The 23,627-nt window shown below is 43.1% G+C and overlaps 2 protein-coding genes across 3 annotated transcripts in view; one reads left to right on the top strand and one right to left on the bottom strand.

Annotated features, from left to right (window-relative positions):
• The window catches only part of ripk1l (receptor (TNFRSF)-interacting serine-threonine kinase 1, like), a 66,469-nt gene extending 57,453 nt beyond the window's left edge, over positions 1 to 9,016 (top strand). For both annotated transcript variants that reach the window (XM_052015605.1, XM_052015606.1), the window contains exons 10-12: positions 3,358 to 3,465; positions 5,190 to 5,345; positions 8,720 to 9,016. In XM_052015605.1, the coding sequence (XP_051871565.1) occupies positions 3,358 to 3,465; positions 5,190 to 5,345; positions 8,720 to 8,997 (542 nt within the window). In that variant the 3' untranslated portion in view covers positions 8,998 to 9,016. The remainder of the gene's footprint in view (positions 1 to 3,357; positions 3,466 to 5,189; positions 5,346 to 8,719) is intronic.
• A 9-nt stretch (positions 9,017 to 9,025) lies between these two features.
• The window catches only part of LOC127570259 (serpin B6-like), a 46,725-nt gene continuing 32,123 nt past the window's right edge, over positions 9,026 to 23,627 (bottom strand). The window contains exons 5-8 of the mRNA XM_052015607.1: positions 16,785 to 16,902; positions 11,454 to 11,596; positions 11,213 to 11,368; positions 9,026 to 10,820 (exon numbers count right to left, since the gene is read on the bottom strand). Of these exons, the coding sequence (XP_051871567.1) occupies positions 10,416 to 10,820; positions 11,213 to 11,368; positions 11,454 to 11,596; positions 16,785 to 16,902 (822 nt within the window). The 3' untranslated portion in view covers positions 9,026 to 10,415. The remainder of the gene's footprint in view (positions 10,821 to 11,212; positions 11,369 to 11,453; positions 11,597 to 16,784; positions 16,903 to 23,627) is intronic.

Genomic DNA, 23,627 nt, shown 5'->3' with positions numbered 1-23,627 from the left:
GGGTGACCTGATAGAAGTACAGTATATAAGATCATGAAAGGCATCGATAGGGTAGATAGTCAAAATCTTTTTCCCACAGTAGGGGTATCAGAAACATGAGGGCATGGGTTTAATGTGAGAAAAAGGAACTTTAAAGGGGATATGTGGGGTAAGTTTTTAACACAGAGGGTGGTTGATATCTGGAATACACTGCCAGAGGAGGTGATGGAATCAGATACAATCACTACTTTTAAGAGGCATTTACTTAGTCACTTAAATAGGCAAGGCATTGAAGAATATGGTTCCAATGCAGGTAAATGGGATTAGTGTAGATGGGCAAATGGGTTGGCATGGACATGGTGGGCCAAAGAGCCTGTTTCTGTGCTGTACAACTTTATGACTGACTCTGCTAGTAATAAATGTTTCATCCAATTTTCTCCCCATCTTACCATGAATTCAGACTCTCTATCTGGCATAGTTGGACAAAATATACATACATAGATTTTTTTGCTATAGTAAATAGTCAGTGCCAGATAACCATCAGCTGGGCAGACCAGGCATTTCGGCTTCAAAGTATCAAACCTCACAAAGATAAGTTAATGCTGTATTCTTGGAGTTCTAATCTAGAATCTGCAGCTGATGGGTATAGTATGGTGTGCTGGTGGCTGTGAGCCTGGGTCTCATAGGATGCCCGACCATGACTTTACAACAGAGTTTGCTCATGTTGTCAGAGTAGGCTACATACTTTCACACTCAATCATAGTCAGAAGTTCAGTCCTGTGGTATCACTAAAAGCTGTGCCAGGGAAGTCCAGTGCAAAAAAGTGTTCAAAGCACCAAGATGACTCTAGATGAGCACAGTTCTACATCTGGCTTGGAATGATCCTGATGGGAATGCACGTAATCCAGTTAGATGCTCAAATTAAAAGGAAATGTCCACTTAAAGATATGCAATTGCATATGGATCTAACTATAGTTTCAACAATTATTTGCCTTAAAAATCCAATAAAGATGTCTGTGTTTTCCCAGGCTGGAGAACTGCTAAAAATAGAGTCATAGAGTTATACAGCACAGAGATGAGCCCTTCAGCCCAACTTATCTATGCCAACCAAGATGCCTACCTGAGCTAGTCCTATTTGCCTGCGCCTGACCCATATCCTCTAAACCTTTCCTATCCATGTACCTGTCTAAATGTCTTTTAAATATAATTGTACCTGCCTCTGCCACTTCCTCTGATAACTTGTTCCATTTACCCACCATCCTCTGTGTGGAAAAACCTGCTTCTCAGGTCCCCTTTAAATCTTTCCCTTCTCACCTTAAACCTATGCCCTCTAGTTTTAGACTCCCCTACCCTGTGACTGTGACCATTCACCTTATCTATGCCCCTCGTGATTTTATATCCCTTTAAAAGGTCACCCCCACAGCCTCCTACACTCCAGGGAATAAAGCCCCAGCCTCTTCTTATAATTCAACCCCTCTGGTCCCAGTATCGTCCTTGTGAAGCTTTTCTGCGCCCTTTCCAGCTAAATGACATCCTTTCTATAGCTAGGTGATCAGAACAGCACACAGTACTCCAAGTTTGGTCTCACCAACATCTTGTACAGCTGTAACATGATGTCCCAACTCTTGTACTCAATGCACTGACTGATAAAGGCAAATGCCAAATGCCTTATTCACCACCCTGTCTACCTGTGTTGCCACTTTCAGGGAACTATGTACTTGTACCCTAGATCTCTCTGTTCTATAACACTCCCCAGAGCCTCGTCACTTGCTGTGTAAGTCCTGCCCTGGTTTAACTTCCCCAAATACATCACTTTGCACTTGTCCGAGTTAAATTCCATCTGCCATTCTGTGGCCCACTTTCCCAGTTAATCTAGATCCTGTTGTAATCTAAGGTAACCTCCACTGTCCGCTATACCACCAATTTTGGTGTCATCACCAAATTTACCAACATTGTCATCCAAAAGTTAATATGAGGCAAAAATTGTAGGTAACTAATAGGGAGAAACAAAGTGGGGTTTTTAAGGCAAATGTTGGATAACTGACAGATTGGATCTCCTGATGCATGACTTGGGACTGCCTTGTTTAGTACTTTGACCCTCTTGTCAATACTCCATTATCTGCTAGGAGTTATTGGAAAGGTCCCATGGCCTCCAAAATATGGTACTATCTCCACACCCTAAACTCTTGTGAATCCTAACAAACAGAAATTATTCAGTGTCCTGTTAAGCTGATGCCTGCTTTCCATGAGGAAATCAAGACACGTGTTACCTTTTCAAATGAGGTTCAACTCTTGATTCATCCATGACTGACTTGGAATGGTCTAGTTGCATAAGTATTAAAGACGTACCAAAAGGTGTGCATCTTTAGTGAACTGTAGTGCAAAATGTATGTGGATCAACCTTCCAAGAGATATCAAAATTTCACAGTACACTTCCATAATCTGACCTTGAGATGAGTTTCAGACATTATATATGATGTATCAACACTAACTGCCTATTAAATGCTACCATTATATTGCCCAACTATGACCTTGCCCCATCTTTTAGTGCTAAAAACTCCATTCATTCCTTTGATACCCCAAGCCTTGATTATTGCAACATCCCTCCTACCTAGCTTCCCTTGCCCTACCTTCCATATATTTGAGGTCATCCAAAGCTTTGCCACTTCCAAGCTTGCACCGTTCTGTTGATGTATCACTCTGTGCTTTTTGATTTACATTGGTTCTCAGTTGAGTAACACCTGAATTTTAAATTACTCATGTTTTCAGGTCACTCCATTGAGTACCCTCCTAACTCTTTATTTGTACTCTTCCAATTCTGTCCCAAGAGGCATTATCCTCAAATTTTAATTATCCCTGTGATCTAGAATTTCATCCTTTTTTGTTTAAGGTGCTCCTTAAAATCTGCTTCTGAAGGTTTTGGACACCTGCCTTACCATCTCCTTGCATGGCCCAGTTTCGAATTTTCTTTAACAATCCTTCTATGAAGTAAACTAAACATTTTGCAGTGTTGAAGGTGCTGCTTAAATAAAAGTTGCTGCTGTGGCTATTAGAAAGTGGAGGCTTTGTAGCCCATTAATGAAGGTGTCCATTATGCTTTCCACCAATTCTAACTTGACACAATAGGTATTTTTGCACAATTATGACTGAGCTTGTGACACTCCTGGTCAATAGTGCCCTCTAGGGAATGACCTTGCAGTTTAGACATTAAGTATCTATTGGTGTCAAAGCCTTTGGTTGAAAGTTTGAATTCTCCTTCACTGTCAGAAAAGTTAATTCTACCTTTGCAGAATATTGTCTCTGGGTTAGAAATGAAGACTAATTTACAAAATATCACTAAAAATCATCCAGAATCTTCCTTTTGTCTTTTCCCCCCAGTCTCAAGAAATCAAGGTGAATCCAATCCATATATTGGGAATTTTCTTCGGAATCCTACCGGCCAGTTTGAACACATGAGTGATAGCAACCTGAAATATTTTGGCCAGGGTAAGAGTTTGTTTTATCTGGGAGTTATTGGTGTTGAAGAGCTCGAGTAGTAATATACTTGTTGGTGAAATGATTTGCCATTGTACTTTGTTGGTACCAAATCAGAAAAGTGCATTGAAATTGATACAGAGCAGAACTTTAGGATGTCTTTGGTGTGCTGGTATACAGTATTAAGGTGCCAGCTGCCCTGGACAGGTTGAACACATTCCCACCTAGGACCATGTAATGAACAACCAATTCCAAGACGATAAATTTGAAAGAAGGGTGGAAAATTGGACAGTCACTTGGGTTGTTCTGGTGAATTTCCCAATTGATTGAAACAAAACTTTGCTGGAGGCCTGGGTTACACTTGCATCAGCATGATAGTGATGCTACTAGAATACTGCATTGTTGTGCCACAGACTTGTGGCAAACCAGGTTAGAGTCATAGAGCTATACAGCATAGAAATAGGCCCTTCAGCCCAACTATCCATGCCAACCAAGGTGTCTTTCTGAGTAGTCCTATTTACCTGCATTTGGCCCTTATCCCTTTAAACCTGTCCAAATGTCTTTTAAATATAATTGTATCCACCTCTACCACTTCCTCTGACAACTCATTCCATTTAGCCACCACCCTCTGTGTGAGAAACTTGCCTCTCAAGTCCCCTTTAAATCTTCCCCCTCTCACCTTAAACCTATGGCCTCTAGTTTTAGACTCCTCTACCCTGGGAAAAAGACTATGACAATACATTTTGTATATGGCCCTTATGATTTTATAAACCGCTGTAAGGTCATCTTTCAACCTCCTTCACTCTAGTTTGTGTTCTAGATCTCAGCTGCAGGTCTGTGAGAAGGACTGAACAGGCTCATCTCCGCAGGGGAACTTATTCATTGTTGCATGAGTGAAAATCTCACAGAGAGAGAGAGTAACTAGTCAATGAATTTGGAATTTTTTTAGATGAGTAAATAAGTGTACTTTTTGTGTGCATGCTCAGTTTATTTTCCATGAAGTTTAACATTATTAAAATAAAGTTGGTAAAAGCAGATACAACAAAGAAATTTGAGCAGTGAGAGTTATGTAGTCTTTCTTCACATAACTACCTCTGTTATTCTGAACAGAACTAAGAGACAAAGTTTAAATGAAAGTATAATTTTGTAAAATTTGCAAATGTGATTTTAAAATTTTCATTGTTCTTTGCTATGTTAAAGGTGATGTATAAATGCAAGGGTGTTGACGTTTACTGGAAGTGGCACTGAACTTTCCAGAATTCTTCATATCTGCATCACCATGACACTAACTCAAAATGACTGGTTTAATCTAAAGTGTTTGCATAAACATTAGTTTCTTATTAAGCCACATGATTATAAGTGTTTCATGTTCTTATCCCTTAATGGTACATTCTTGTACTTTGACAAAAAACAATTGCTTCAGACAACAACAGTGGAGTCAAAAGGATGTTTGAGACTTCCCACCCCCCTCTCTACCCCACCGGGCTCCATCTTCCCATCATTTCCCCTCTCAACTGGTTCCACCCATCACCTACCTGCCCCTGCCTCAACCCTCCCTCTCACCATTTTATATGGGCTATCTCTACTCTCAGTCCCGATGCAGGGTCTCAATCTGAAACGTCAACCATCCTTTTGTCTCAACAGATGCTGTCTGACCCACTGAGTTCCTCCAGCAGTTTTTTTTTACTCCATATTACAACATCTGCAGTCTTTTGTGTCCTTTTTTTTTGCTTTAGAGGGTTCACCAAGCATCTGCCTATCTGAGGCCAAGGGAGTTCAAATCGGTGACAATAACACTATGTATATTGAAAAGACAGTTGTTAATAGAAAAAAGCAGCAAGATTTCAAATTTTCCAGACAAACAGCAAATGCTCAGCATCTGGAGGGTCTGGGTAAGACAAAACTTTCAGCATCATGTAAATCAACAAACTGCTTATTGTTATGGAGTAATAATTTGAAATAACATGAGGGGACATAATTTTAAGGTGATTGGAGGAAGGTATAAGGGGGATGTCGGAGGTAAGTTTTTACACAGAGTGGCGGGTGCGTGGAATGCACTGCCGGCAGAGGTTGTGGGGGCAGATACACTAGGGACATTTAAGAGACTCTTAGATAGACACAAATGATAGAAAAATAGGGGTATGTGGGAGGAAAGGGTTAGATAGATCTTAGAGCAGGATAAAATGTTGGCACAACATTGTGGGCTGAAGGGCCTATACTGTGCTGTAGTGTTCTGTGGTCTGGTGAAGGTATTCCCACATGATATTTAGATGATGATTCGGATTTTGATCCAGTGACTACGAAGAAACATATTTCCAGTTACAATAGTGTTTCACTTATAGTAGGTGGCATTCCATTTGCTACTCTGGTTCTAACCCTCAAAAGGAGCATGTCGATCTGCCTCTCCCAATGACGGTCACAAGCTGGTCAATAGACAACTTGTGCATGTTCTGATGCACGTTGACCTTTAATGCTAAAGTAATCCTAACTTAGTGCATGGCAACGCTGTCAGTCAACCATCAACGCACTTCTAAATTAATTCATTAAGAAAATATCCAGCATAAATGCAGGCATTATTAGGTACTGTACTAAGCAAGATAATTAATAGGAATTTACTGTGAGACGAGTGAAGGATCTCTTTAAGGGGGAGAAAATTAAAGACCAAGACACTGTGTGGCAATGTTGCACAGTGCAACCTCCACAGAATGTGTGAATGTATTGCACCAAACTCCTGATCACAGCCTGACGCAGAGTTAGTTGCCCAAGCTTGTTAGATAAACATGTTCTCAGGCCTGACTTCTGGCCATATAACTTCAAGCCTACTCAGCAACTTCACTGTGTACATTGGGTACTTTTTCTGCCATTACACTATCTGAGCTGCTTTCAACCCACTTCACCAGCATTAAGGTCGTGTTTAAAAAATTGTGCATCAAGTGAGGTTGCTTAAAGTCCACCCATATAATGAGTGTTTAAACAATCCAGTCATGCTTGTATAATAATACTCTACAACAGAGTCATAGAGCATGGAAACAAGCCCTTCAGCCCAACTGGCCCATGGCAACTGTGTTGCCCAGTGAGCTAGTCCCATCTGCCCACATTTGGCCCATAGCCCTCTAAACTTCTCCTGTCCATCTACTTATCTAGATGGCTTTTAAATGTTGCTAATGTGCCTGCTTCAACCACTATTTCTGGCAGCTCATTCCAAATATGCACCACACTTTGCGTGAAGAAGCTGCCCCTGATGTCCCTTTTAAATCTCTCGCCTCTGATCTTAAACCTATGCCCTCTTGTTTTTAGCACCTCCTCCCTGGGGAAAAAGACTATGTGCTTTCACCCCGTCTATGCCCCTCATGATCTTGTACACCTCTGTCAGGTCTCTCCTACATTCCAGGAAAAAAAGTCCAAGTCTATGCAACCTCTCCTTGTAACTCAAGCCCCCAAATCCAGGCAACATTCCTGGTGTTACGTATTAGCAACAGTAGAAACGCAACGAGCCATGTATAAGTGTTAAAAACTATTAATAACTACTTGTAATAATAAGAAAAGAAAAAATGTTAGATATAAACATTAACCTCAAAACTAAACTAGAAGAGTGTGTGGCAAATTCCCAAACCCCAAGTCTAGGAATAGTTCTCAAAGTTCAGTTCAGCAAGTCATAAGGTAGAACGTGAGCAAGGGCTTTTGCAAAACGACTGTTGACTGAAGAGAAAATGTAGAGAGAATGTAGAGAGAATTTACAAAATCCACATGTTCCACGATGAAACCCATATGACACCTCAATCACTGAAGATCTCCACTGCTTTATTCCGAAGTATCTGCCACCTCAAAGGCATTCGATACGTGGTCGCCCACAGAAATACCTGCTTTCCAGTACAGGTTAACGACAAAGTGGACTCCACCTGATTGCTCCAAAAATCCATACATGGATTGTAGTGACAGACACAGCTATTGTTCTTCATCCATCGATACAGAGACCAGCAGTCAGTGTCTCTCTCTCTCTCTCCATGCAAAGCAGCCAGCATGCTCCAATTATTCTTGCCGTCTTGGAGATAACACACACACACTACTACTCTACTGTCCAGGTGCCTTAAAGGGACGTTCACCAAATAGCAACCTGGCTAGTAACACTGGTAAATCTTTTCTGCACTCCTTCTAGTTTAATAACATCTTTCCTATAACAGGGTGGCCAAAACTGTACACAATACTCCAAGTGCAACCTCACCAATGTCTCGTATAATTGCAACATAACTTCCCAACTCCCATATTCAGTGCCCTGACTGATGAAGGCCAGCTGCCAAACACCTTCTTCACCACCCAATCTACCTGTGAACTATGTGCTTGCATTCCCAGGTCCCTCTGTTCCATAACACTCCCCAGGGCCCTAACATTCACTGTACAAGTCCTACCCTGGTTTGATCTCCCAAAATGCAAAACCTCACATTTATCTGGATTGAAAGCCTCAGCCCATATTAAAATTATCATGTTAAAATAACATATTTCCAGCATAAATATTTTACTGTTGTATTTAGTTTGCTTTTATCCTTCCAACTTAAAAGATTTCCTTAATTTTTTTTAAGGATGTTTACAGAATATGGGCCATTTTATCATTAACTTTCTATCCCTTGAGAAAATGGTGGTGAACTGTTATCTTAAATTGTAGCAATTCCTTTGGTGAAGATGGTACTGTTTGGCATGGAGTTCCAGAGATGCAGGATTGAAAGAATACCAATTGTACTTGCAGTTCACAATAGTGGATATTCTGCCTCTAACCACAATATGGTTAAGCCAGTTAAGATTTTAGTTAGTGGTGATCACCTGGATGTTGTTAGTGGGGAATTCAACAGGGAAAGTGCAGGGAAAGTGGTTATTGCCTGGCACACGAGTCATGGAGTTCTACAACATGGAAACAGCCCCCTCAGTTCACCAAATCAGTGCCAACTGTTAGGCACCTATTTACTCTAATCCTACACTGATCCCATTTTATTCTCCCCACATTCCCACCAATTCTGACACTCACCTACATACTAGAAGCAATTTACAGCAGTCAATGAACCCACCAAACCAGTGGCAAAAACCCACATGGTCACAGGGAGAATGTGCAAACTCCACACAGGCAGCAGAGGGGTCAGGATTGAACCCAGGTTACTGGAGCTCTGAGCTGCAACACTACCTACTATACCATTGGGCAGCATATATGTTAGATTTTTTTTATTTCTTCACACTGATGAAGAATGTGGCACTGACTATTCTTTCTCCCCACATTCAGCCAATAACCCAGTTAAAGAAGCTCATCTGGACCTCTTGCGAGGAGAACTTGGGAAAGATTGGAAACACTGTGCTCGTAAGCTTGGGTTCAGAGAATCAGAAATTGATGAAATTGACCATGACTATGAAAGAGATGGACTGAAAGAAAAGGTTTATAAAATGCTACACAAGTGGCAAATGAAAGAAGGGTCAAAGGGTGCCACTGTTCGGAAGCTAGTTCAAGCCCTGAATAGTTGCAACAGGTCAGACCTCACTCTGAGTCTTCAAAACTGTCTCTGAGTTTTATCCTGTTTCAAGGTAAGGCTATATGCAGAATCCTGTTCACGTGCAGATGCATCACCTCAAGACTTGAGATTGCTTTGCTGCTCCTGTGCTTAAACTTTTCAATGATTTGGAACAATGAAGTAGACATTTGCATCCTCGCAGAGCATTGGTACAAAATGAAGAAATGGTGATCAGATTGATTTTATGTAGCAGTCTGAGACATGGTCTTGAAATCTTATGACATGTCACAGCAAAAAAACTAACTTGCAAGACTGCATATCCAGATCTTATTTTCTTCTAAACAAAATGAAGTGATCTTGTAACAGCTTGATCAAGTCTGTGGACTGCTGTGTCAGTTAGGCTCGTGGAGCAGTTTAGAATGGTGAAGTCCAGCTTTATTGAACAGGATAGGTTTTATGCCATCACTGTGCAATTGCTTAAACATGATGTGGAAGTTAGCACAGGCTTGGGTGAGCACAGCCCTCAGTGAATTGCACCCAATTAGACTGGCCTGAAATTGGGCCCTGTCTAAAACCCCAAGCACCACTCAACCTGTCCGTACTTTGCAGAATTGGATTTTGAGGTGTACCAGATCTCATCTAAGATCAGGGTGCACTTCATCCCAGGACTGGAGTCAAGGGTAGCACTCTGGTTCTCATTCCACAGACAGCATTTTTAAATTTTTTCAAGTGAGCATGTCTGGTTTGAAACTGTGAAGACAGACTGCCTCCCAGTTATCAATGATTAATTTTGTAAAGAGATCCTTCACTTGCATTTACACACTGCTTGACACATTTTTTAGGTATTTATAGACACTGAAAGAATGTGTCAAGCAGTGGAGCCAATACCTACTTGGAAAGATAGGCACAACAGGCACAAAGCAAATAAATTTCTATCCAACTCCACCACTTATCTGACCAATGTAATTACAATATTCTACTTTGACATAATGAAGCTCCTGTTTCCTTACAATAATTATTGCCTTAGTCTATTGTCAGCTTCTGCAGTGTAATATGGGTGAGTTCATAGAACACTGATTCATATCTTTTCAGGTATGTTGTTTGATTTGCAGTGCAGTTAAATGTTCATTTGACGGTGCAAGTCAATTAACTTGATCAACTAAAAAGAATGTAGGACTGGGGAATGGACACGACAGGGGAACTATACAGTGAGCTCTTTCAGACAACTAGCACTTTCTATGCTCTGAAATTCTATAATAATTGAGTGTAAATATTAAATTTAATTGGTACCAAAATAATAATGAATACACGGCAACTCAGATCATGTGAAATTCAACTACACAGTAATTCTTTTATCAAGTAAATTTGTTCATTCTGAAATGTTCTGCTGCAATCCTATATAAATAAGATTGTTAAGTGCATATCAGGCAGACAAATAATAGGCGCTAATTGCAACACAAGTAAAATATCTGTTTAAGGCGAAGAGAATCTTCCAAAGAATAAGATGCTTTGAGTTTTGTTGTGCCTGATGAAAAATAGGAATGGATGGTCAGCTATGAATTCATTTTCAAAGTGTAAGCTCCGAAACATCATGGTGGCCTGTGAGCTGGCTGCTCCTTCAGTTCCTTCTTCATTAACTTCCACAAAGGATTTGTGAACTATTTTGGATAAAGACAGGCTGCCTACTACTGTCATACCCGAGAAATCCGCACTTTTACAGTCAAAAGCTTCTGACATTCCCATCAGTGTAAGTGTAGATTCCAGATCGTAATTTGCTTCTAACTTAAATTTGGGCAGGTAAACCGACATTTCGGACGGATCCAGGTTTTCTGGGCTGGTCCATTGCAGTAATTTGTCACTTGTCAGCTTTTTCTCAAGCTAAAGTAGAAAGAAATCAGTGATTCATTAAATGGATAACTTGATTTTTTCCAGAAATTCCAAGCATGGTCCATCCAATAGATACAAATCAAACCTGACAGCACTTCAGTTGTTTTACTAACACTGAAACATTACGTGACAGAATTATCAGGCTAAACTTTTCAATTAAAGATGCACAAGATGTACTTACCACTAACAGATTACATGTTGCTGTATTGGTTCAGTCTTGGACTGTTTAAAATAGTGATCATATCTGCTTCTTTCCCTATACAAAAAACTTTTTTTCTACAACTCTTGATAAACCAGATGCAAAAGCAATAAGAATATATAGTACATTTCCTTTTATTTTTAGTCAGTTTAACTTTGATTTGATATCACAACTAATAAGTTACCTCCTCGAGTCCACCAATTTCCTCAGGTAGCAGGATTAACATACTCAGCTCATTTTGAACATAAGGGAGCTCTAGGATGTCAGTTGCAACCTCCTCAATAAATGATGCCTTGAATGTTCCTTTTTGGTACATCATTTTCACCGGCTTGGATTCGTCCTGGGGGAAACAGAACATTTGTTAATTAATTATCTATAATAAATTTAAAGCTTTGACAGAACATTTTCCTACCAGATGTAGCTACCTCACTGAACTTGAATAGCCGCTCCTTGGTAGCTTCTTCATTAAACTTCTTCTCCCACATCCCTTTGAAGTAGACAGCATTCACAAGGACAAGCTTTGACTGTGAATCAACTGCACCTTGAGCTAACAAGTTCTGGATCTTGCCTTAAATCACATTGGGCACAAGATTTATTATTTACAGAACCATTTTTACAAAGTATTTTCAATGTTACAAAGTACAGTACAAAGTATTTTCAATGTTACAAAGTACAGTAAAATTCGCATAATTTCACATGCTTGGGACTTTGATGCCGAATTAGCAGACTTTCCAGACAATTGAATTATATTCATATTATTACCTCAACACAATCTTAATTTACTTTTTTCAGATGTTGTACAGTATTATAATAAATTTCTCAGTGAACCTGATAAGTTTAAAGAGAAAGCAGGAGCCAGGACCCCAACAAGTGGAAAAGGAGCGCAGGAACCAGGGCCCCGGTGATTGGGAAGGGAGCGTAGCAAGCACTTGGTGAGCCACATGCCAAACTGTCAGGACTTCCAAATAGTCAGATAACGGATTATTGGAGTTCTACTTTATGGCATGAAAACCAGTTGTTGGCCCAACAGGACCAAGGCAATGTTTGTGTTCCTGAAGAGCCTTCCCTCACCTCTTCCCATTAACGTACGCATCCCTGCTGTTCACCTCAACTAGACCATCAGTTCCATGTCCTCACCACTTCTTAGTTTCTTCTGAATTCCTGACTGGATTTATTAATAGCTACTCTGTATTGAACACACATGTTGCCATCTTTTTTGAGTTTTTCAGTAGTTCATCTACAGACACATCCAGTAGATAATGTAACAAAAACACACTGTGAAGCGAATTAAACCAAGGTGGAGTGCCAACCACCAGTGGATCAGAAATCCAACTAATTATAACATGAAATTACATCATCTGATGTAATGAAGAAAAAGAATTTAAAACAAACTTTATTACATTAATTAGAACAATATAAATACACCTTAGCACTCCAAGGTAGTGATTTCCAAGGGAGCATGTTTGGTAAATTTATCCATCCATGCTATTATTTTCATCTAAATTGATGGATATATATGCTACTACAGCAGTATTATCCTTTCTAGTGATGAGATCCAGGATCCACACCTTACCATCACCACTGACAAGTCTTGCTTCCTTTAGTACCACCCAGCTGTACTGTGAAGCATTACTCAATAGTAGGTCTAATATTCTATGATGTCTCTTAATCTTTTTTCTGCAGTGCGCCATGGCTCATTTCGTTGGACATCTAGCATTATTTCAGGTCTTATCCATCCCAGGTTTAATAGGACTGCTGTTAACAGGGTATGTTTGATCTTAGTAAAAAAAACCAATAAAATTTGATATATCCCCTAATCCAATCACTCAAATTACTATCATTCTTAAAGTATTCCATCCCAATGCCCTGATATGGTAGTTCTGACCAGACCTCAAGTACTGTCACACCCATTTCTAATCCTGGTAGAATAACCTTCATCAGTATCAGCAACAACTGTATTCTCTGCCTCTATTTCAGTTGTTCTAAAGCATCATTGAAACTTGACAAACTTCATTCCCAGCAATAGTTTTAACCAAATTAATACCTGCAAATTCAAAAGAGAGGGGTACCGGAACACCTCCAGCTTGACGAAACCCTTTCAGCTAACTTATAATCACCAGAAAAATTAGCACGTCACTTTAGGTATACCAAGATCCCCCTCCCTAGCTCTAGAGTACAATCTCCTTCTACATGGCATTCCTAATTATCTCATCCAAGTCTAATAAAGGATTTTGTGAAACCTTACATAAAACCAGCAATAAAAACATGGAATCATAAATACTTGAAAAATTCCAACTTCTGTATAGTTTTTAACAAATTCTTCAACCAACTGTCTAACATAACAGTCTCTAACGCAACTATCCACTGGTCTACCCAGGCACCCAAATACTTAAATGAGCTTGGGGCAGTAAAATCAAGGTCGACATTATGCATGGAGAGACAAGAGACTGCAGATATTGGAATCTGGAGCAAAAAGCAAGCTGCTGGAGGAACTCAGTGGGTCAGGTAGCATCTGTGGAGGGAAATGGACAGTCGATCCTTCAGATCGAGACCCTTCAACTGGACTGGTCCCTCCACAGATGCTGCCTGACCAGTTGAGTCCTCCAGCATTTTGTTTTTTGCTCTTATTGTTACTCATTTTCAATTTTTCCATTTATAGAAGTAAAACCTTTATATTTAATGAGGCCATATAAAAATGGTCACCTTGTTCATATTAATTTTCAGACCTGTCTTAAACAGATTCTGTCAATGATCTTTAGCTTTTTGATCATGACCACATGAGAATTGCATCAAACTCTTGAAATAAAAAACACAGCTCGCCTTAACTAAAGTTCATAACAAAATCTCCATCATAATGATAAATAAAATTGGGGAGAGTGGGTTGCCCTGCTTCACTGCTCTCTCAATAGGAATGGGTTCAGTTACTTATTTGCCTTCAATCATCATGATTAAGCTTAAATAATGGTCCACAGCAAAGTCAATAAAACATTTCTCAGTTCCCATACAACATAAGGTTTTCATTATTAATTCAAAAAGCTTTTGGTAGGGCTACAAAAACAACAGGTGTCTTCCAATACTGCTTGGCCCCTAGCATTCAGTTCCTTAAAGTGGAACATTTTGGTTAGCCTGGGGTAGCCACCAGAAAACCCTTTCAACCAATATGCAAGGTCATTGCATGGCATAATCTCTTGGCAAGTATCTTTGCAAAGATCCTGAGCAAAATGGAACTGATGGTGTTTGGCCTCCAGTTATCTATATTTTGCAACTTGACCATAAGGTCACATTTTAGTTGATGTTAACCTGCATTTTTCCACACACAAATCAAAAAGAATAAAACTAAGCTAAAATATTCATATGAATCTTTCTGACCTCATCAAGTTTTAATCCATTGGGGTGTTTTGAATCCTTTGGACTCCATCTGAGGCCTCTGGAATCTTGGTGACATCAACTGATTCTAACACTTCTCATTATTTGCCCATTTTAAAAGAGACTAAACTTGGCAATGTGTATATGGTTATTGCTAACAGAGATCTATAAAAATCCATCTAAAGCGCTGATCTCTAATGGACAGACGATGCTTATTGGTCAGCCCATTAATTGCCCCACCAGCATCATTTGGTTCTCATCAAACAGCCTCTGAACCTTTAAGTATTGACTCTTGCTTTTAGTGAATCTCCTAAAACCCAAGTTAGGATTCTCTCTTCTCCTAGATATGTACACTCCCTGCCTAAAGCAGGTATCATCACTATCTTTTTTGGAACTTGTTTAGCAAATACACTTGACCTTTTACAACAAATCTGCACATTGCAGTCTGGCCTTAGTCTAGACAGATAAGGGTCTTGCCTTACTACCAACACCAATAGCATTACCAACAGAAATATTTACTCCTAACGCTCTCTTAGTACTGCCTGACAGCAGATAACTATGTATTTTGTGCTGACCTAAACCAGTCATCGATGAAAAAAAATCACTCCACATTACTGAACCTGGAAAGACCCGTTCCTTCCTGTCGTATCCTCACTCTGATCAACCATACAGCTCTACATTTGATATAATGGAAAGCAACATGATATTTACTCATCTTATCACACCTCAAACACTGTACATCAATCAATACATCAGGATTTTTTTCTGATAATGACATTAAATTCTAAGGACTCCCATTATATAATTCACAAACCAACTGCTAAATGGTATATACAATCTTAACTTCTTTTAAAACCTTAGCACTGGCTTCAACAGTGGCCCTATTCCTAGACGCAAGGCCACTATTCTCCACAAGTCCCTTGCAACTTAGAATAATATCCATAAAATCTACATCTAAAATCTTCAGATCTAAATCTTTAGGATCTTCCATCAAAATATCCTTGGGCTGGCTCTCCAGAAAGCTTAACATTGTCAAAACCAGCATTAATATATAACTGCTTAGGTAACCCTCATCATTCAGGACCTTACAGCTCTACTTTGACACCAGTCCTCTGTGTTGATGGAGATAAATGAGTAGCCTTGGAAGCAAAGATACTCTCCATTAAAATATTGGAGACACAGGAGACTGCAGATGCTGGAAATCTGGAGCAACACACAAAGGAGCTGGAGGAACTCAGTGGGTCAGGCAGCATCTATGGAGGGAAATGAACAGTCAACGTTTCAGGTCAAGACCCTTCAACAGGACTGGAAATAAAAGAAGGGAGATAGCCAGTAATAAAAAGGTGGGTGGAAGGGGTGGAGCAAGAGCTGGGTGATGATAGGTGGATTCAGGTGGCTGGGGGGGGTGAAGAGTGGGAATGATGCAAGAAGCTAGGAGGCAATAGGTGGAAGTAAGAAAGGGCTGAAGGAAATGGATAGGAGGACAGTGGGCCATGGAATAAAGGGAAGGAGGTTGGGGGGGGGGGAACCATTGGGAGGAATGTGTGGGTGATGGGCTAACTTCTAGTAAAACCACTCCCCTCTGTCTCTTTTTTTGTTCCTTATCCCAACGGCCCCATCACCCCATCTTTCCCCTCCCCTGCCGTCTCCATCTGCTCATCACCCACATATTCCTCCCACCAGTTCCCCTCCCCACTTCCACCCACCTTTTTATACTGGCTATCTCCTCTCTTTCCAGTAAAATATTGTCATCAGGGATAAAGAAAGCCTTTCCACAGTTAGTGCATTTTTTGCAAAGGTTCTCTGTGGTGACATCATTTGAGATATTGTTTCGCCAGGATCCATCACTTAGTGAATGCCTCACTAGGGAGACTACTTCTACTTCTGGTCTGAGCTGCAAGATATCTTCACTACACCAATCTTATCAAATCCTTCCATAATCTGTGACAGTTCATCCCTCAGCTTTCTCTTTTATAAAGAAAATAATTCCTGCCTGTTCAGTTTCTAGTTATAACCTCTCAATTCTAGCATTTTTCTTTAAATCTTGTTAGCAGCTTTTCCAATGCCTCTCTGTTTTTATAGTTTGGAGACCAGACTGTTCGGTGTTCTGTATGATCTAACGAGGGCTCGATACAACCTTAGCATTATGCTTCATTTTTCTTTTTTTAAAATGGTCTTACTAATACTTTATGACCTATGTATATGCAACCCCCAGATTCCTCTTCTTCCTATTTTGACATTTATTTTTCAGGGTATGACTTCATTTTTATCAAAGTGTTCAAATATTTTTAAAAGGAAATGATTGAAAATATCTTGATCCATAAATTAACGTAGTGGAAGATTTGAGAGGGGCTCTAGCCACAATCCTGTTCTGTTACTAGACTTTTTACCCTCAGTCCGTTCTTCCACCCATGAGTTGATCTGGATTCTGGCCTCTTCTGCTTCTTCTGCAAAATCAACAGCAGTAAGCTCTGTCTGGTAGAATTTGGATATGGATTCAATATATTCCTGCAAAAACAGCACAAGAACAACATTGAATTGTGGAGCCAATAATGACAGGAAAAAGTGTTACAAAAAACAGTAAGCAGAGATGTATATTCAGGAAAAGGAAGGGACTACACCTTATGCCTGGATTGCATGGAACCCATTAGCTGATTGCACTGATCTGGCAAAATGGGCCCTGCTCATTACATTTTGGACAGAGTCAGTACAGATTTATGAAAAGAAAATTGTAGTCAACTCATCTGTGAAGAGCTTTTGATGTTGTAATGAGCAGTCTAGGTACGGGGGAACCAAAGACTGCAGTGTCTTCTGTTTTGAAAATATTTGACAAGTGCCACATGAGAAATTATTGCACATAGTTAGGACTCAGAAAATTGAAGTTAATATATCAGCAAGCATTTACAGTTGGTGACCTGCCACAAAACGGTGGGTCATTCCTTGGTTGGTATGCTGTAATCATAGGGTTAATTTAGGTCAGTGACATTGAAGAGGGGACCAAATGTACTGTATCCCTCTGTACACAGTCAACACGAAACTGGATGGGCCCAAGATGATGGCAGATGGAATTCAATGTGGAGAAATACAATTATTGACAGAAGTGGGGAAATCAGAAATGTGGAATACACTTTACCTGGATGTCCTTTACACAGCTCACAAATTGGTTTGTATAGTGATCATTACAGAAGGACTACAGTGAAAGAAAAGAATGGAAACTTTTTTTCTCCCTGCAGTTTTATAGGGTCCGATGCACTGTGGACAATTTTAGCAGTCTTATTAAAGGAAGAGTACTTTCCTTGGGAGAATTGCAATGAATGTTCACTAGATTGATTCCTGGAATTGCTTTAGTAGAAAGAATGAGTAAAGGGGCACATAAGTTCCTGTATTTAGAAGAATGAGAGAGGACTGTATTGGAACACATTAAATCCTAAAGTGCTTGACAGGGTAAATGCTAATAGGATGTTTTCCCTGGCTGGGGAAACTAGAATGGGTGATCACAGTCTCTGAATAAGGGGGCAGATGTTTAGAACAGAGATAAAAATTCTTCAAAATGGACCAATAGGTATTTGTAATACTGAGGAAATTAATGGATAGTGATTCGACAGGAAGATAACTTGATTTAGAATGTCATCCAGACTATTAAGTGTTCAAGCCAAATGACACTTCTGTACTTCTGATTCATATGTTCTTAGAAGCCATGTGAATCTGTTAAGCACATTGCCACCATGTGTATTTCTAATTTGAGTGGATGATGACTGCATTTGAAAATTAGTACTATTGTTTTATGTGAGTGCAATGTGTATTTTTTTCTATACAATGAATATTAAAGATCAGAAAACCATCCAACTGGATCTGAATTTTGTTTTGACCACTCTTTAAATCAAGCACAATTATTTAATAAACTAATTAAACTCATTCGATTAACAGGATTCTGAAATGTGCCATTTTTGCCATAACAATACATACTTTCTGTTCATTAAATAGTGGTAGTATAACCCAATGTGATGGGTGTTGAGACAGGTTAAAAAAAACTTGTTTCCATAATTATTTCTCCCTCTCTGTAAAAAAAAAATTCATGAGAGATTAAGCCTTGGGTTACCAAAGTTTTTATTTGCTTTAAATAAATTGTATATTAAGGAATGTTTTATAGAAAAGCCCAAGAATGCTTCAAGATAAGTCCAAAACAAGGTATTCAGGCTGATGTAAGAAACATGGTATGTGGTGTAAGGCAGATGTGCCACAACTGGCCTGTCTGAACTCAGATCTCCCATAAGGCTAAAGGGACTAGTATCCACATGTTTTCCCTGTACGAATCATGGAAGTATCCAAAATGTTTATTTGTGAGTCAGAGTAGCCAAGCTACTAGCATATCACTTTTCACTCCCTAAAAGCTGCTCTGCTCCAGGTAAGGGCTTTGTACCAAAATGAAAACAGATAACGCTGGAAGCACGCAGCAGACCAGGCAGCATCGGTGGAAAGAAAATCAGAGATAACAATTCAGAGTGAAGACCCATCATCAGAATCTGAATTTTTTTTTCTCCTTGTACAGATGCAATTGGACCCACTGAGTGTTTGCAGCACTTTCTGTTTGTATTTCAGATTGGTTTGATTTTTCACTGCTCGTTTTGTGGTATGTCAGAGTGGTTGATCAATCCACTGAGCTGGAGAAGCAAGACTGGGCCTGGTGCTGACATAACCAGTGATTACCGCTGCATGAGATCGAACTGAGCATGGTGAGGGATGGGGGAGTGGAGCTAGCTCACCTGAAGTCTTCCTGAACCCACATTGGGATGTAACTTACTGAGTATATTGGCAGCAATCAAACTGAAACCAACAGCTTTCATGTTATTTAATCTCTGGGAGAAAGCAATACAAATTGTAATCTGTATTTTTACAATGCAAACCAGTAAATTTGTATTGTTTTAATAATTTAATTTGTAAGGCATGGATAAGTTAAGATTGTAGCGGTTGCTACCGCGGAATAAAACAAGACTACTCGGAGGATTGCCAAACAGAACTGGTTTATTTTCCCGCCTTGCGCGGGCCCTTTAAGGGAGAATGTTCCCTTCCCAAAACAACCGGTAATAACTACGTCATCAGGACTTTCCCTCGCGCGGGTTCTCCCCATCGCTCGGAAAGACGAGGCCCGCTGCCATCTTGGGCCTCGTCGCTCCGACGCCGCGCGACCCGACTGTGGAGCCGGTTCGCCCGACTAGACGGTGAGTCGCCACACAACCCCCCCCAGAACCGGCGATACAGTCCCCAAGGTCCGTGGGCTGTGCCAGCTGCCACTTAGGGGGGGCGGCCTCTGCGTCGCGGCGTGGCAACCTCGACAGGCTGTTGCAGATCCAAATGGGCCGGTTTGAGGCGGTCCGCCGTGAAAACCTGTTCCCTGCCTCCAATGTCCAAAATAAAAGTGGATCCGTTATTCCGTATGACTCGAAACGGTCCCTCATATGGTCGTTGCAATGGCGCCTGAGGTGTGCCCCTGCGAACGAAAACAAACTTACAGTCCCGTAGTTCCTTGGGCTGGTAGGATGGGGCTTGACCGTGCTGTGAGGTGGGACTCGGGGCCAAGTCGCCAAGCTTCTCGCACTGTCTTTGTAGGACTGCAGGGGGCTGTTCCCCTTGGTCCCGAAGGGCAGGTATGAAATCCCCGGGGACAACTAGTGGCGCCCCGTATGCAAGCTCAGCTGACGAAGTGCGGAGGTCTTCTTTGGGGGCAGTGCGTATGCCGAGCAGGACCCAAGGCAGCTCGTCAACCCAGTTAGGACCCTTCAGGCGGGCCATCAAGGCCGATTTCAGATGGCGGTGAAAACGTTCCACCAACCCGTTTGATTGAGGATGGTAGGCCGTGGTGGTGTGCAGCTGCGTCCCTAGCAGGTTCGCTAATGCAGCCCAGAGACTGGAAGTGAATTGGGTGCCTCTGTCTGAAGTGATGTGGGCCGGAACGCCAAAACGTGAGACCCAAGTTGTGAGCAGCGCCCGGGCGCAGGAATCAGTGGTGATGTCAGTCAGGGGGGTTGCCTCAGGCCACCTCGTGAACCGGTCCACGATGGTAAGGAGGTACCGGGCTCCTCTTGAAACCGGCAGAGGGCCCACGAGGTCGACGTGTATGTGGTCGAACCTCCTACGGGTAGGCTCGAACTGCTGTGGTGGGACCTTGGTGTGTCGCTGGATTTTTGACGTCTGGCAGTGTGGACAAGTCCTGGCCCACTCACTGACCTGTTTGCGCAGGCCATGCCAGACAAACTTGCTGGCGACCAGTCAGACAGTAGATCTGATGGACGGGTGCGCCAACCCATGTACCGAGTCAAAAACGCATCTCCGCCAGGCTGCAGGAACTATAGGGCGGGGCTGACCAGTCGCAACGTCGCAAAGTAGGGTCCGCTGACCTGGACCAACCAAGAAATCTCGGAGCTGCAGACCCGAGACTGCGGTTCTGTAGCTGGGCAGTTCGTCGTCGGCTTGCTGTGCGTCAGCCAGGGCCGTGTAGTCGACACCCAAGGATAGGTTGTGGATGGTTGGTCTGGAAAGTGCATCAGCAATGACATTATCCTTTCCGGAGACATGTTGGATGTCAGTTGTGAACTTGGAAATGTAGGATAAATGTCTCTGCTGACGAGCTGACCAGGGATCGGAGACTTTGGAGAAGGCAAAGGACAGAGGCTTATGATCGGTGAAAGCGGTGAAAGGCCTGCCTTCTAGAAAGTATCGGAAATGCCAGACCGCCAGATACAGCGCTAGAAGTTCCCGATCAAAAGCGCTGTACTTCGGTTTGGGCGGTCTAAGGTGCTTGCTGAAAAATGCCAAGGGTTGCCAGCAGCCTTCGAGTAGCTGTTCCAGTACCCCACCCACCGCGGTGTTGGACGCGTCTACTGTGAGGGCAGTCGGGACGTCAGTCCTGGGGTGTACCAGCATCGTGGCGTCTGCCAGGGCGTCTTTGGCCTTAACGAAAGCAGCCGCAGCCTCATCAGTCCAAGTGATGTCCTTGCCCTTACCAGCCAGCAGTGAGAACAGAGGGCGCATGATACGGGCTGCTGCAGGGATGAAACGATGGTAAAAGTTGACCATCCCCAGGAATTCCTGTAGGCCTTTGACTGTGTCGGGGCGGGCAAAATGGCGGATAGCATCCACCTTGGCGGGTAGGGGTGTTGCCCCGTCGCTGGTGATTTTGTGGCCGAGGAAATCGATAGACTCAAGTCTGAATTGGCACTTGGACGGGTTGATCGTGAGGCCGAAATCGCGGAGGCGGGAATACAGCTGGCGGAGGTGGGAAAGGTGTTCCTGGCGGTTACGGCTGGCGATCAGTATGTCGTCCAAGTAAATGAACACGAAGTCCAGGTCTCGGCCTACCGCGTCCATCAGCCGCTGGAAGGTCTGTGCGGCGTTCTTAAGGCCGAACGGCATCCGAAGGAATTCGAAAAGGCCGAATGGGGTGATAATCGCAGTTTTGGGGACGTCATCCGGATGGACCGGGATTTGGTGGTATCCCCTAACCAGGTCCACTTTGGAAAAGATGCGGGCCCCGTGTAAGTTCGCTGCGAAGTCCTGGATGTGAGGGATGGGATAGCGGTCCGGGGTGGTGGCGTCATTCAGCCTGCGGTAGTCGCCGCAGGGCCTCCACCCTCCGGTGGCTTTGGGGACCACGTGCAGGGGGGAGGCCCAGGGGCTGTCTGACCTGCGAACAATCCCCAGCTCCTCCATGTGATGGAACTCTTCCTTTGCCAGGCGGAGCTTGTCTGGAGGTAATCGTCGTGCTCGGGCATGAAGGGGTGGCCCTGTGGTAATGATGTGGTGTCGTACCCCGTGTGTGGGCCTAGAGTTTGTAAACGAAGGTGCCAAAATCGATGGGAATTCGGCTAGGAGCTTGGTGAAATCGTCGCCAGAAAGGGAAATGGAGTCCAGGCGCGGGGCTGGTGGGCTGATTTCTCCCAGGGGATAGGTCCGGAGAGTGCTAGAGTGGACTAACCGCTTCCTTCGCAGGTTGACTAACAGGTTGTGGGCCCGAAGGAAATCGGCTCCTAGGAGTGGTCGGGCGACGGTGGCAAGGGTAAAGGTCCAGGTAAAACGGCTGCCGCCAAAGTGTAATTGAAGCGTACGGGTGCCGAAAGACCGTATCGTTGTACCGTTGGCGGCATTGAGTAGAGGACCTGGTGGCCTGTCATGAGTGTCGCGGCCTGTCGGGGGCAAAATACTGACCTCCGCTCCAGTATCAACGAGGAAACGCCGTCCAGATTTCTTGTCCTGAACGAATAGGAGGCTCTGTCGGCGGCCAGCCGCCGTAGCCATCAGCGGCGGCTGGCCCTGGCGTTTCCCTGAAACTTGCAGGGTGGGCGGCATCGACGGGCCTCCACACCCCACCTCTGATGGTAGAAGCACAGCTGGTCACCCGTGTCGTCGTCTGCGTTCCTGGGGCATGGTTGCTCGGTTGCTGGGGCCGGGCGAGGCGGGCGGTGGGCTCGCGGCCTGGTGATTTGACTGACGGACGAACCGCTCTCGCGCTTGGCCCTCCACAGAACATCTGCCCGGGCGGCCACCTCACGGGGGTTGCTGAAGTCGGCGTCAGCTAACAACAAGTGGATGTCATCGGGGAGCTGTTCGAGGAAGGCCTGTTCGAACATCAGGCATGGCTTGTAACCCTCGACCAATGCCAGCATCTCATTCATTAGGGCGGATGGGGATCTGTCCCCCAGGCCATCCAGATGAAGCAGGCGGGTGGTGCGCTCACGACGGGAGAGGCCAAAGGTCCGGATCAAAAGGTCTTTGAAAGCCGGGTACTTATCTTCCTCCGGAGGCGACTGGATGAAGTCTCCAACCTGGGCGGCTGTCTCCTGGTCCAGAGAGTTAACCACATGGTAGTACTTCGTGGAGTCGGAGGTGATCTGCCGAAGGTGGAATTGCGCTTCGGCCTGGTCAAACCAGACGCTGGGCCGAAGTGTCCAAAAGGTGGGCAGCTTGAGGGCCACTGCATTGGCTGCTGCGCTGTCGTTCATTTCGCGGGTCCAAAAGCCGTTTGGACCGTCGGGGTCACCAATGTAGCGGTTGCTACCGCGGAATAAAACGACTCTACTCGGAGGATTGCCAAACAGAACTGGTTTATTTTCCCGCCTTGCGCGAGCCCTTTAAGGGAGAATGTTCCCGCCCAAAACAACCGGTAATGATGTAAGTCCTACGTCATCAGGACTTTCCCGCGCGCGGGTTCTCCCCGTCGCTCGGAAAGACGAGGCCCA

Source organism: Pristis pectinata, chromosome 5, assembly GCF_009764475.1.
Source record: "Pristis pectinata isolate sPriPec2 chromosome 5, sPriPec2.1.pri, whole genome shotgun sequence".
Classification (NCBI taxonomy): domain Eukaryota; kingdom Metazoa; phylum Chordata; class Chondrichthyes; order Rhinopristiformes; family Pristidae; genus Pristis; species Pristis pectinata.
This window is presented reverse-complemented; position numbering and strand designations above follow the sequence as displayed.